Raw genomic sequence first — 13,355 nt, 5'->3', positions numbered from 1 at the left:
TGGTTGTATGGGTGGAAATTCATAATTCGTTTTCTGCGAATTGGTGTAAATCGAAGGCTTTGCTTCAGAGAAGAATAGATTTGCGTTTTATTTTGTATTACTATTTTTTTAGATTAATGTTTATATTTTTATTTTTCTTTTTCATGCAAATTGTGCTTATTGTCTTCCGCAGAGTTTAGATCTTTCGAGAATAGATCGGGTTATCAGGTGTTCATTTCGGTCTCATGGTCAGCACGACTCTGGTACTGTTCATATGGTTTGATAGTACACTTTTTCAATAAAATTGACGTCAAATTTGTGATTTTGTTGGGAATTAAGGCCTTCCGATGGCGGCGATTGAGCCGGTACCGGAGAGCTGGTATCGACAGTGGAGGAGCGGACCCTTGGGGACAGAGAGGGGGTGGTGGAAGATGGGTTGGAAAGCCATCTCAGATGGAAAATTGGCTGTGTTGCTTTTATCTGGCGGCCAGGTGATTTACTGTAAATCGTGATATTGTTTGTTCTAAACTAAATTATGATTTGAACTTTTTTTTTTATTGCTTTTTTGCTTAAGTTAGTGTTTGTGCTTTTCTACTTTATGTTCAACTTTACACTACACTGTAAAAGTTCAGTGATTAACTTAATAATGTTATATAGGAGATGATGGGTCGTCACATTTGGGGCCTCTCTCTATTATAATTTAGCATGTCGGGAAAAAGTCTTTGTAATGACATCTTATTTAATAAATAAATTGTATATTGTTATGTGAGATGAAAAGAATGTCAACTTGAATTACATTGAAAGGTGATGCAAATATATATACAAAACTAGGAATCTAAGGAAACTATACAATTGAGAAACTAGAATCAGGTTAACTAGATAGCTAAATACAACTAATATAAAGCTAACACTCTCCCTTAAGTTGGAGCATAAATTTTAATCATGTCCAACTTGTTACATAAATAATCAACTTGAACCCCATTAAAAGCTTTCGTGAATATGTCTCCTAATTGTTCTTTTAGTCTTCACATCTGCTGTAGAAATCAAACCTCGCTGAATTTTCTCCCGGACAAGTGATAATTAATTTGATATGCTTAGTTCACTCGTAAAATACATGATTAGATGTAGTATGAAGGGCAACTTGGTTATCACACCACAATTTTGCTGGTATTGAAGTTTTAAGACCTACTTCAGTCAAGAGCTGATATATCCACATTATCTCGCATACAGACTGTACCATAGCCCTATATTCTGATTTTGCACTGTAGCTTGACACAACATTCTGCCTTTAACTCTTCCATGAAACCAAATTTACTCCAACGAAAACACAATAACCTGAAGTGGATCTTTTATCCATTTTGTGTCAATGATTTGCATATAAAATACCACGTCCAGTGCTCTTTTTAAGTAACACAAAATTAGAGCTGCCCAATGATAAACTGTTGGGGATGGCATAAACTGACTTACAATATCTGGATGAGTCACGGTAAGATAATTCAGCTTGACAACCTACCTTCGATATCTCTCAGGATCTTCAAATAGTTCCCATCTACTATAAGGTGAATGTATGGAGTCATTGGAGCACTACAAGGCTTTGCTCCCAATTTTTCATGTCTCCGTTAATAAGTCAAAAACATATTTTCTAGACACCTTTCTTACTCCTTGTGACTTCAACACCCAATAAATGCTTAAGCATCCCTAAATCCTTGTGAAATTGAGTATGAAGAAAAGACTTAAGAGATGAGATTCCCATAGTATCATTTCTAGTAATAACAATGTCATCCACAAATACGACTAACAGAATGATACCAACTTCTGATTGTTGCAAAACACAGAATGATTTGACTTGCTTTTCATCATACCAAATTTTTCAACAGCCTGACTAAGGTTTCCAAATCAAGTATGAGAACTCTATTTTAGATCATACAAAGATTTTCGAAGACGACAAACTCGTCCATACTCCCCTTGAGCAACAAAACCAGGAGGTTGTTCCATGTACACCTCCTCCTGAAGATCGCTATGAAGAAAAACATTCTTGATATCAAGTTGATGCAAATGCTAGTAATGAGTAGCCACCGAAATAAACAACCGAACAGATGTCAATTATGCAACAGGTTAAAAGGCATTAGAATAGTCCCCTCCATAGGTTTGAGCATAGCTCTTAGCGACAAGACAGGTTTTCAATTGAGCAATTGACCCATCTAGATTGACCTTAATTGCGAACACCTACTTGCATCCTATAGCCCATTTCCTGAAGGTAAATATACAAGTCCCAAGTACCATTGTCATGTAAACCATCCATCATCTCTATCATTGCATTATGCCAACTAGGATGAGATAGGGCTTGATGAACAGATTTAGGAATAGAGATGGAATCAAGGGAAGCAATAAAAGAACAAAACGACAAGTCGTTATATGAAACAAAGGAAGAAATAGGATAGGTACACTGGCGCTTACCTTTGCGCAATGTAATAGGAAGATCATTGCTTGGGAATGGATCTGATGACAAAGGAGCAGGTGCATGACATAAATCAGGAGGTTGATGCCTAGAGTAGACTTGAATAATAGGTGGCCTGGAATGAGTTGGTTCCAAGACAGTCTCGGAGGATGTGATCGAATATACCAACAAATCATCATCCTCCCTCTGACGAGTGGGAATAGCGATGATGGAAAGTAAGGTGTGTCTTCCATGAAGGTAACATCAATTGAGACAAGATAATTGTTAAGACCAGGACGATAACATCTATAACCTTTCCGAAGACGAGAATAACCAAGGAAGACACACTTCAAAGACTTGGGATCTAATTTGGTTACATGTTGACGAACATCTCGAACAAAACAAGTACTTCCAAAGATCTTTGGATTAGCAAGAAACAAAGACTTGTGGGGAAAAAAGACTTTATAAGGAATCTCACCACGAAGAACAGATGATGGCATGCAGTTAATTAGAAAACATGCAGTTAAAAAGGTTTGGGAACATTCATTTGAAATAATATGGCTCTTGTAGTTTCAAGAAGATGCATGTTCTTTCGTTCTGCCACTCCATTTTGGGATGGAGTATCGACACAAGAAGTCTCATGAAGCATGCCATTCTGAACCATATAAGATTGAAATAAAACGAACGTATACTCTTTCGCATTATCACTTCGCAAAGTACGAATGAAGACATTAAATTGAGTTTTAATTTCAGCACAATGCACAAATAATAGAAAACAACTTGAAGCGACTTTTCATTTAAAATAACCAAGTAACACAAGAATAATCATACACAAAAGAAACAAAATACTTAAATCCAGGTTTAGACAAAATAGGGCAAGGACCCCAAACATCAAAATGAACCAATTCAAAAGGAGTACTAGTACGTTTATCAACTCTGGGACTTGAACTCATGCGATGGTGTTTGGCAAACTGACAAGACTCACAATCTAATGAAGACACCTTACTAAATTGTAGACAGCTTTTTAAGCAAAGGGATAGAAGGATGACCTAACCTACAATGTGCCTCGAATGGAGATTGTACACCAGAGCAAGCAATAGATTTAGGTATTGGTGTGTCAAGTATATAGAGGCCTCTAGACTTGTGTCATATACCTATAATTTGTTTGGACATAAAATCTTGAAATAAGCAATGTTCAGGAAAAAAATGAGATACAACAGTTAAGATTGCAAAAAAGTTGACTTATAGATATCAAATTAAAGAGAAGTTAGATAAATGTAAAATGGATGACAAAGGAAGCATGGGAGTAGGAGTAATTGTACCAGATCCAAGAACACAAGATGGTGACGGCTAAGGTAACAGTAGAAGTGGAAGTGTGTGACTGAAGAGTAGAAAAGAGGCTAGAATTACTTGTTATATGATCTGTGTCACCAGAATCAATGACCCATTTGGAGGATAAGAAAAGAAGAAACGCAATTGGTTTACCTGAATCAACAATGGTAATGGTAGTGACAGAAGGAGAATAAGACTCTAGAGATTCATGATATTGTATGAACTTGGCATATTCATCTGTAGAGGTAAGAACTGATTTTCCATAAGACATTACAAACACCATACCCGTCCCACTAATACAACCAAGAATGGAGGCAACAAACGAACCAACAAACACATTAAGACAGCGTACAAAATAAGAGGCAGCAAACAAACAAACAAATGAAATCCAACGGTACAACAAAAATGAAGAGGTAGAGGCTCAACCAAATCCAACAAGGCAGTGAAGAAGATGGAAAAATTGGTCAAAAGCCAAAATGGGAGAACCCAAACCTTGACAAACACAAATCAGCGAAGCATGGAAGGCGTATGGACAGAAACAAACCACTGAACCATCGAAGAGGCCGAGGAGAACAACCAGAAAGAAGACGGCGGCCAGAAATGGTGTCACGCGCCCTCACGCGTTGGCGTGTGAGAAATGTAGCGGCGGAGGACGACAATCGGAAACGGTGTCACGCGCCCTCACGCGTCGACGCGTGAGAAATGTAGCGACGGAGGACGGCTGCGCATGGGGCTCACTCCCAAGGCTTCTGGGCACCGAACTCTGGCGATGGGTGGATCGGCAGTTGGGCTTGGGCTTCTTCCCTGGCCAGGTGATGAGAAGAAATAGCGACTCCAAATAAGATTTTCAGAATGGAACCCTAAAAGATACAAAAATCCTAACATGTGTTTATTTGGCCAGGAAAATAATGCATGATTATCTTTTGTTTGACAGTTAGGAGAATAAACAGTCACACAGTACAAAATATGTTTTATGTAGAGGTATCTTTTAGGGTATCAATTATCAATGATATCACAACAGACAGAGACGCTCAGTAATCAACTTTTTTGTAGATGTTTTAGACCTGATTTCCTATATTTCTTCTTTAGACTGCAATATCAAAGTAACCATATCCAATCCTATAATGCTGCCAACTTTTGGAGAATTTAATCTATTGTTTGAAGCTTTTTTGTTAATTAATAATTAAAATTGATAGCATATACAGATTTCATTCCGATGGACGGGTATTATAATTTATATATGTCAGCAGGCACTAAGCTTAGCAACAATGAAAAAATTTCTCCTCCTTTTCATTTTGTTTGACAATGTGAATTGTTATCCTGCTTCTATGCCTGGTGCAGCCTGTGCACTTTAAATTTTCTTTCCCTATTTGGTAATTTTAAATGTGTTCCTTCTGTAACATATACATTATTTTTTCTTTATTAAAATATGATGCAGGGAACTCGGCTTGGTGGTTCAGATCCAAAGGGGTGCTTCAGTAAGTAATAATCATGAGTATTTTTTTATTTCGCAGTTTAAGTTTATTTTGCTGATATACAAGGGATGCTGATGAACTAGAAATACTGGGCCAGATTAAACAATATAGATAATTAATGACGTCCATTTTCCATTTAATTTCCTTTAGTAGATACTTTAGAACTATTATGTTCCCTTATAATAAACCCTGTTTGAAACTCATGATGTGTTCTGTATCGTTTTAGATATTGGGCTTCCATCTGGAAAGTCGCTATTTCAACTCCAAGCTGAGCGGATTTTGTGTGTTCAGAGTTTAGCTGCTGAAGCCATAAATGATGGTATGTTCATGTTGTCTTCTTCCTTCTGTCTTTTTTTTTTCTCTTTCTTCATTCTTTGGTCTAAAATCTTGCTGGACAACTCATTACACGCAAACACAAACTTGCTCAGTTACTTTAGCCCAAATTTGAGACCTGTTGCATCATATTTTTTTAGGTTCATGTGTTATTTATTCTAACGACTTGCCTTTTGACAGGTTCTGCTGGTTCAGTGCAAATACATTGGTATATTATGACAAGTCCATTCACTGATGAGGCCACACGCAAATTTTTTGAAAGTCACAAGTTTTTTGGCCTTGAACCTGATCAAGTATGAAGTCTTTCTTTTGACTCTCCTCACTTTGGTCCTACTGATCAAGAGTGTATGTTATTTTTTTTTACTGTTAAGTCTTGCTTTATGTTTGATGCAGGTTACATTTTTTCAACAAGGAACCATACCTTGCGTTTCGAAAGATGGTAGATTTATAATGGAAACTCCATACAAAGTATGTTTCTTTTGTGATTGATCTAATTTGTCACCATGTTTGATTGGGAAATGGCTGTTTCCTTAATTTTTGTAAACATGTTGTTGCCTATGAGCTAACTGTTTTTCAAAAGAATCTAATACAAGCTTTAGAATATGTATTATGATATAAAATCTGAAATGCTTAGGATCCATTTCTCATCCTCACATTTTTATGGTTTTGATGCATCTTTTGGAAAATGCTTTCTGATTGAAAGAATCTAAATTCTTGGGAACTGAACAAGACATGTTTCATAAAAGTAATATTCTTTTCTAAAATTTACTCAGTTTTTTTGGCCCCAGATCCCAGCTGTTTTACTCACATTTCTGTTGCCCAAATATTAATGCTTCTTCTAATTTCAAACACCTGATAATTTGAAGTCTCTCTTCATCCTATAAAGACACTTTTTTTATAAAGGAAAGTTTTGACGGAGTTTATGTAACAGCTAACAGACTATTTCGTGTGTATAGTGGTGCAGCTTATATATTGATAATGGATGAAACTGGTTTCCAACTATTTTAGAGCTGTCATACTCATTCTTTAATATAGGGATGAAACAAACGGTAACTGAGGGCCTGCTTCTAGGATGTCTGGAGATGTATTGACCTGTGAGACTCTATCATCTAGCTTTTTGGTTCCCAACCCTTATTGCACATGCTTGATTCTATTTGATTCTTGTTAAAATCCCGGAAGTAGCTAGAATAAAAATGAATTGACAATATTAAGTTTGATGAAGGTATTACTTGGAATTTTAGTTACTGAATTAGTATTAATTGTTATTATTATTTATATTGCTGATAGAATGTTTTGAATGCTGCATACAGATAATGATTACAAAACATTTGTTATCTGAAATACCTACTTTTTATCCTTGCAATATGATTGTTTTCTTTACGCATTTTGCAAGTTCCGTGGTTACGTGAGTTTAAACTTTTAACCAGGTAGCTAAGGCTCCAGATGGGAATGGAGGAGTTTATACAGGTATCTTTCTTGTAGAAAATATTGTCTATTGAGCATTTACTCAATATTTTTCCAATAAAGAAACCAAGCTGAATTATTAGAAAGTTAGTATAATTAAATTATTTAGTTTTAGGCTAATTGATTTACTCTAGAATATCTATAATTACTCTAGAATATTTGGTATTAAATACAGCTCTATTACAAGCACTGCCTAGTAATCAAATGGTTAACCAAACAGCACAAGAACAAGGAAAATGAAAGAAAATTGCCTTTGTATTAATTCAAGAGCCTGGTCTCTCCCACAATGGGTTACACCCCACCAAACTCTTCACACCCCTAACAGATCACTAAATGCCCTTTTATATTCCCTCCCTACTGAATTACCGTTTACCTTAGTCACACTAAGACTCAACCCACATAACTAACTTATAACTAACCAATACTACTAACAATAAGCTACAACCCCCTCACCCTTAGCCTTCCTATTCTTCCTAGCATACACGTAAGTAAGAGGTGGTCTATCAATACCGCCTGCTAGAAGTTTCACCTTGTCGTCAAGGTGAAAATTAGGAAATTGCTCTTGGATCATCTGAAATTCCTCCCAAGTTACCTCAAAATCTGGCAGATTCTTCCATTTGATTAAAGCTTGGGGAGCTCCTTATGAGTGCCTGGCTTGACCTCAAGCACAAATTCAGGTTCCAAAAGCTACTCTAAGTGCGCTGGAGTCCCGAAGGGAAAGTTTTGGCCTGCTGGTTTGGTCCCAAAGCAGGTCGGAGAAGTGAAACATGGAACATTGGATGGATAGTTGCTCCAGGTGGCAATTGGAGGCGATAAGCAGCAGTACCAACTCGGGCTACCACAGGAAAAGGGCCAAAAAATTGAGGAGACAGCTTCTCATTCTGTCGCTTGGCCACTGTATGTTTTCGATAAGGCCGCAACTTCACATATACCGAATCTCCCACCTTATATTGCACATCACAGCGCTTGCGGTCAGCTTGAATTGTCATCTTCTATTGAGCACGATGCAAGCTCTGTTTCAACAAACTTAGTATCTCATCCCGAGCTTGGAGATTTTGTTCCATTGTCGACACTTTAGTACTGGTTGGCTCAAAGCGAAGCAAAGGAGGAGGATCTCTATGTTAGAGAGCACGAAATGGAGTCATGCCAGTTGAGTGTTATACCAATATTCTGCCCATGACAGCCACTTCACTCATTGGTTGGGTTTAAAACTAACAAAACAGCAGAGGCATGTCTCCAAGCAACGATTGATAACTTCCGTCTGACCATCCAACTGAGGATGATATGTCGTGCTTTGCTTCAAGGTTGTCCCTTGCAACCAGAATGACTCCTTCCAAAAGTGACTAAGGAAGATATTGTCTTTGAGACAATAGAACGAGGGATGCCATGGAGCTTAACAACTTCCCTCACAAACATAGCTGCTACCGTGACTGCTGAAAAGGATGTCAAAGTGGTATCAAATGGCCATACTTGCTTAACTTGTCCACCACAACCAAAATAGAATCGAATCCATTCGATATTGGCAAGTCTTCGATGAAATCCATTGAAATGTCCTCCCAAACTTGCTCCGGAACCTGTAAAGGCTGCAACAAACCCGCTGGAGATTGGGCGAGGTACTTGTTTTGCTGATAAACAGCACATTCTGCCACAAAGCGTTGAACATCTTTGCGCATTCCTTGCCAATACAGATTTGTTGCCAATCGTTGGAATGTCTTGAATACACCCAAGTGCCCCCCCACGTTACTACAATGGTACTCTTGCAACAACAAAGGAATAAAAGGGGACGAAGAAGGGATCGCCAACCGGCCCCGAAACTTGAGGCATCCTTCCACCAAAGAGAAACTTCCACATTGCTGTCCTAAAGATTAGCTCCTTCATTACCTTTGCCAATGCTGGCTGGGTCATCGGCCACATGGGCTTGGAGATTCGAAATAGATAGTACATTTGGAACTGAAATGCTAGCGAGTGAAGCCTCACAATGCACCCGCGATAACGCATCTACAGCCTTATTCTCTAATCCAGGTCTATATTGTATGTCAAAGTCATAGCCTAGTGTGAATATTTGAATGTTTTTCTGTGTATAATTATCTCAATGTGAGGGAATATATATACAACCTAGAATCTGACCTAATAAATATAAATAGCTAATTCTAGAAAGTACACCATTAAAATCCCCTAATTTTAGAAAGAATAAATATACAAAATATTTGGTATTAATACCAAATTGATTCCTATATACAGCTGTGGTCAACTTCCTAATTAGTGAAATAAATCCACACTCCCCCTCAAGCTGGGTTGTGTATATCAAACATCCCAAGCTTGCAAATTAAATCTTCAAAACTGGTTCTTGGGAGAGCTTTAGTGAGGATGTCAGCTGTTTGAAATCTTGATGGAGTATAAATAGCTTGAACAATAGCATTCTCAATCTTCTCAGTGATAAAGTGTCTATCTATCTCAATATGTTTAGTCCTGTCATGATGAACAGGATTTTTTGCTATACTGATGGCAGCTTGATTGTCACAAAGCATTTGGATAGACTCTTCTATAAATACTCCCAGTTCACCAAGTAACTTTTTCAGCCAAATTCCCTCACAAATACCGAGAGCTAGAGCTCTAAACTCAGCTTCAGCTGAGCTTCTGGAAACAACTGTCTGTTTCTTACTTCTCCATGTTACTAGATTACCCCAAACATAAGAATAGTAACTTGAAGTACTCCTTTTGTCTATTATATCTCCTGCCCAGTCTGCATCAGTGTACACTCTGATTTCCTTATTTTCATTCTTCTTGAATAGCAGACCTTTTCCTGGAGTCATCTTGAGGTATTTTAGGATTCTTGTAATTGCTTCCATGTGTTCCTCTGTTGGATTATTCATGTATTGACTCACCACACTAACAGGAAAACCAATGTCAGGTCTAGTGTGAGATAAATAAATAAGGCGTCCAACTAGCCTTTGATATCTCCCCCTGTCCACAGGGGTTTGATTTGTCCCCGAGCCAATTTTCTTGTTCGACTCCATTGGAGTTGAGGCTGGTTTACACCCAAGCATACCTGTTTCTTTGAGTAAGTCTAGAACATACTTACGTTGAGAAACAAAAATGCCATGTCTTGATCGTGCAATTTCCATGCCAAGAAAATATCTGAGATACCCTAGATCTTTAATCTCAAACTCCTTTGATAAGAGTTGATTTTGACAAACAATGTGTGATCTGCCTGACATTGAGTATAGCCATTCTGAATGATTGACTTAGTGAATTTTCCAAACCATGCTCGTGGAGATTGCTTAAGGCCATATAGAGATTTTTTGAGTCTACATACTTTATCCTGGTTGGATGAATTCTCAAAACCAGGTGGAATATCCATATAGACTTCTTCTTCAAGATCTCCATTCAAGAAAGCATTCTTAACATCTAGTTGGTGCAATGGCCAGTCCTGGTTTGCAGCAAGAGAGAGAAGAACACAAATGGTGTTGAGTTTAGCAACGGGTGCAAAGGTCTCTTGATAATCTATCCCATAAGACTGAGTGAAACCCTTGGCAACCAAGCGAGCTTTAAACCTCTCAATGCTACCATTTGCTTTATGCTTAATAGTGAATACCCACTTGCATCCCACGGGTCTCTTCCCAGTTGGCAATTTTGTGATTTCCCAAGTACCATTCTTCACCAAGGCGTTGATCTCATCTTGTACAGCCTTTTTCCAACTAGGATCAATCAGCGCCTCTTGAATTGTATGGGGAATCTGTACACTGTCAAGAGTAGAAACAAATGCCTGATAGGATGGAGATAAGATTTTGTAGGACACAAAGTTGCCAATAGGATGTTGAGTACAAGCTCGAACACCTTTTCTTAAAGCAATAGGCAGATCATCATTTATATGAATAACATTATCATGACTAGGATTACTCAAACCTGAATGTATTTCTGGAGGATGTGGATCCAGTTCTGATTCATGGTGGCACTCAAGATGTGTTCGATCTTTTAATTCTTTGTCAGAATTTTTCCTTCTTTGGTAGACACGGATCTCTTTAGGTTCTTGTTGTTGAGGCTCAATAGTCATAGGTGGATCTTGATTTTCTATGACTTGGGAAGAACTAGATGGATCTTGATTTTCCATGACTGAAGAAGTCGAAGAAGTGTCCTTGACTGGATTGGAAAATTGATCCAGAGGCGGAGTATGAGTATGAGTACCCAGAATAATGTCAGTATGGGTACCTGGAATACTCTCCCAAAGATGAGATTCATTTACATTCTCCCCCTGAATCTCAGATTTGTAGTAAGCATGTTTTTCAAAAAAGGTTACATCCATAGAGTTATAAGTTTTTCGAGTAGTAGGAGAATAACACTTATAACCCTTTTGATGGGAGGAATAACCAATAAAGATACATTTGATAGACTTAGGATCTAAATTACTACGATGTTGTGAATAGAGATGGACAAAAACAGTGCATCCAAAGATTTTAGGGTCAACAAAGCTAATGAACCGAGTATGAGGGAATAGCTGCAAAAGAGTTTGACAAGGAGTTTGAAATTTTAGCACCTTGGATGGCATCCGATTGATGAGGTATGCAGCAGTAAGAATGGCATCACCCCAGAAGAATTTGGGAACATGAGTCCCAAACATGAGAGACCGAGCAACTTCAACGAGATGTCGATTTTTGCGTTCAGCAATTCCATTTTGCTGAGGAGTATCAACACAAGAACTTAGGTGAATGATGCCTTGTTGTATCAAATAAGGACCAAGAACAGAATTAAAGAAGTCTTTGGCATTGTCAGTTTTGAGAATTTGAATCTTTGTGTGAAATTGTGTTTGAATCATAGAATGAAAGCGCTGAAATATTTCACTCACTTCTGTTTTATTTTTCATGAGAAACACCCAAGTTAATCTCGTGTGATCATCTATAAAAGATACAAACCATCTTTTTCCCAATATAGTGTTGACCCGCGAAGGCCCCCAAACATCACTATGAATTAATGAAAAAGGTTTGGATGGTTTATATGTTGATCTAGAATAACTACTGCGAGTGTTTTTTGCAAACTGACAAATTTCACAGCAAAAAGAGTTTGGATTTTTATTAATAAATAAAGAGGGAAACATTTTTGACAAATACAAAAAATTTGGATGACCAAGACGATAGTGCCATAGCATAATATCACTATCGTTATTAGAACAAGAAATGGATTGATTATTCAAAGAAAGCAAACTAAACTTTTGGGTTGTGCTAGTAGATTGAGTTTCATTCCTTAGAACATAAAGACCAGAATACATCTCAGCACTGCCAATCCTCTTTCCCGAATCCAAGTCCTGAAACACACAAAGATTTGAGAAAAATTTAGTCACACAATGGTGGTCACGAGTAAATTTACTAATAGAAAGTAAATTACAATCCAATTTCGGTACATAGAGTACAGAAGTGAGGGTTAGGTCCTTATTAATGATGACTGAACCCAAACCCTCAACTTTAGAGAGTGTACCATCAGCAATTTTGACAGTATGATTTCCTGTACTAATGTGAAACTCAGAAAAATTTGATGCATCTCCTATCATGTGATCTGAAGCCCTGGAATCAAGAATCCAAGATTTAGTAGTTCTTTTATTGACAAAATAAGCTACTGATTTATTACCTCGTTCTGCCAACATTTCAGTACCATGAGTGGCAGTCAACGGAGTGGAGGATTGCTGTGAGATAGCTTCATTGCTGTGAGAGGGAGTTGGAGTAGAGAGGGGCTGATCTGGTGAGGAGGTCTTGGAGGTTACCTCTGAGATGGAGCTGTCTTTTTCGGTAGCCATGGTAGTCAGAAAAGGACAGAGATGGACACACAGAGAAGAGGAAAAAAATATATATATATATATATATTTTTTTTTGGAGAGCTAGGCAGCGGAACCTTGCTCTGATACCATGTGAATATTTGAATATTTTTCTGTGTATAATTATCTCAAAGAGAGGGAATATATATACAACCTAGAATCTGACCTAATAAATATAAATAGCTAATTCTAGAAAGTACACCATTAAAATCCCCTAATTTTAGAAAGAATAAATATACAAAATATTTGGTATTAATACCAAATTGATTCCTATATACAGCTGTGGTCAACTTCCTAATTACTGAAATAAATCCACACCTAGGATTTTGGTCAGCCATTTTTTATGTTCCAAAGCTACAAGCCTTTGCTCCAACAAATATTTCAAACTTCACCAAAAACTTATGCCCCAATCAGTATGGACGCCACTTTTGAATGGCCAGCACTATCGCCATTAATTTTCCTCTCATAGAGCGACTTGGTGCGTGCCCGAGATGACAACACCTGACTGTAGAAAGTCACTAGCCTCCCATTT

At 37.7% G+C, this 13,355-nt stretch overlaps 1 protein-coding gene across 1 annotated transcript in view; it reads left to right on the top strand.

Moving 5' to 3' along the window:
* Positions 1 to 172: 172 nt before the first annotated feature.
* Positions 173 to 13,355, top strand: part of LOC133799282 (UDP-N-acetylglucosamine diphosphorylase 1-like) — a gene marked incomplete at its 5' end in the record, with an annotated part of 29,053 nt that continues 15,870 nt past the window's right edge. Inside the window, 7 exon segments of the mRNA XM_062237295.1 lie at positions 173 to 242; positions 319 to 470; positions 5,187 to 5,226; positions 5,450 to 5,542; positions 5,737 to 5,849; positions 5,950 to 6,024; positions 6,984 to 7,023. Coding sequence (XP_062093279.1) covers positions 173 to 242; positions 319 to 470; positions 5,187 to 5,226; positions 5,450 to 5,542; positions 5,737 to 5,849; positions 5,950 to 6,024; positions 6,984 to 7,023 — 583 coding nt within the window.

The sequence above is a fragment of the Humulus lupulus genome, chromosome 9 (assembly GCF_963169125.1).
Source record: "Humulus lupulus chromosome 9, drHumLupu1.1, whole genome shotgun sequence".
Lineage (NCBI taxonomy): Eukaryota > Viridiplantae > Streptophyta > Magnoliopsida > Rosales > Cannabaceae > Humulus > Humulus lupulus.
This window is presented reverse-complemented; position numbering and strand designations above follow the sequence as displayed.